The sequence below is a fragment of the Lactuca virosa genome, chromosome 4 (genome assembly GCF_052849685.1).
Source record: "Lactuca virosa cultivar CGN04683 chromosome 4, Lactuca_virosa_CGN04683_v6, whole genome shotgun sequence".
NCBI classification, from domain to species: domain Eukaryota; kingdom Viridiplantae; phylum Streptophyta; class Magnoliopsida; order Asterales; family Asteraceae; genus Lactuca; species Lactuca virosa.
Window position 1 is genome coordinate 224,606,938 of NC_136429.1, and position 2,057 is coordinate 224,608,994.

At 34.8% G+C, this 2,057-nt stretch overlaps 1 protein-coding gene across 1 annotated transcript; it reads left to right on the top strand.

The window, feature by feature from the left end:
• Positions 1 to 212: 212 nt before the first annotated feature.
• Positions 213 to 1,824, top strand: LOC145105662 (uncharacterized). The gene is made up of 4 exons (XM_079042745.1): positions 213 to 349; positions 711 to 838; positions 955 to 1,139; positions 1,252 to 1,824. The coding sequence occupies exons 1-4, from the start codon at positions 213 to 215 to the stop codon at positions 1,822 to 1,824; spliced, it is 1,023 nt and encodes a 340-aa protein (XP_078898871.1).
• Positions 1,825 to 2,057: the final 233 nt, after the last annotated feature.

The following is a 2,057-nucleotide window of genomic DNA, read 5'->3' on the forward strand; positions in this document are numbered from 1 at the left end:
TTGTGCATGACTTATTAATTGATACCATGTGAATTATGTAATGTTACTTGCTAATGAAAATTATTATTTCCATGAAATAAATAATTTCCAATTAATTATAAGAGTTTATTGAATATTTATTAAAATAAATTTCCAATAAATAATCAATTGTATCAAGTTGTTGTTAGTGTGACCCATTAGTATCATATGTTAATTAGCAATATCACTTTAATATGATTCCGGGGCATACAATATCCTTTAATAACGACATAGGTGATGATGATGATGCGGGTGAAGAGGAGGCAAATGTAACTCAACAACATTCGATTTTTAATGAGTCAATACCATGGAAAAAAGTACCCAATACTTGGTATGAGATTCAAAGATCTAACTCAATTAAAATCTATGTTATGTAACTATGTTGTTTCCAATGGGTACCAACTTTGTTTTGAGAAAAATGATAGGAAAAGATTGTTGTTTAAGTGTTGTAAGGGTGAGTGCACATTCAGGTTGTGAGCATCTTGGATGAGTGACGAATCAAGCTTCTAAATCAAGTCTTTAAACCAGATCACAAATATGTAAGGAACTACAAGTTAGGGTCAATGGTCACTTATGATTGGATAACGAGTCATTATACAAGAAAGTTCTTACTTAGGAAAAAGATGAGTGTTAGAAAGCTTAGAATAACAGTGTCACAAAAGTTTGGTATTCATGTAAGTGGGTCAATGCAGGAGAGCTAATACATATGAATTGAAACTAATAGATGGTACCCTTGTTGAACATTATGCAAAGTTATGGTCATATGCAGAAGAGATTAGGATATCAAATCCAGGTCGCACTGTGAAGCTAGATATGAATTGTATGCCAGCTGGGAAGAACTAATTTAGTAAGTTCTATTTTTGCTTTGACGGATTGCAGAAGGGTGGAAATGGTGATGTAGGAAGATAATAGGTTTAGATGGTTGTTTCCTTAAAGGGATCTATAAAAGGGAGTTGATATATGCTGTTGGAAGGGATGCAAACAATGGGATTTATCCCATTACATGGGCAGTAGTTTGTGTAGAGAATAAGGAAAATTGGAAGTGGTTTTTGGATCTGCTGATTGATGACGTAGGACTTAATTTAGTTTATGGATACAATGTAATATCTGATCAGCACAAGGTAATTTATTTCTTTGTGCATCATTTCCCTTTTTACGCGTATACTCATTTAATATATACTCATTGATAACAAGGTAATTTAGATATCCACCTTATCTACTCATTGATAATAGGGTCTGATTAAAGCTATCAAAGAAATCCTTCCATCTGTAGAGAACAGACAGTGTGTTAAGCATATTAGCCAAAACTTGAGAAAAAGCTATAGTGGTGCCCAATATGAAATCATGTTTTGGAAGGTTTCTAAAGCAATAACTGAGGTAGATTTTAAGGTTGCCATGAAAGAAACTGAAGTTGTAGACCCAAGTGGTCATAAGTATCTGATCGAAAAAGACCCCAAAACATGGTCAAGAGCCTTTTTCCAACCAGGGAGATGTTGTGATGGTGTGGAGAATGGAATGTCCAAAAGCTACAATGTTGTAATAGTTGATGCTAGGAAGAAACCAATTATCACGATGTTGGAGGAGTTGAGGTTGTATATGATGGAGAGGGTGTTCAACATGAAAGCTAAGGGCCAAGGATGGGGAAATCAAACTTGTCCAACAATTAAAGAGTTATTGAATGAGGTTAATAAATTCCAAAGACATTACCAAGTATTACCTAGTGGGTTAAATCAGTTTGACGTTAGAGGAACTAGAGATGCTTATGAGGTAGATCTTGAAAGGAAAACTTGCTCACGCAGGTTATGACAACTTAATGGAATTGGTTGTGTCCATTATGTTGCAGCCATAAGTTATCTTAATAGGGATGTAGAATCATATGTGGACAAAATGTTTATTACCATCACTTACATGAATGCATACAAGTTCAGGTTAACACCTATGAATGGAAGTAACTTGTGGCCAACAATTGTGTACACACTACCTTTACCTCCTATTCATAGGGTTATGCATGGGGGATGTGACAACCCCAAAAGTTTTTG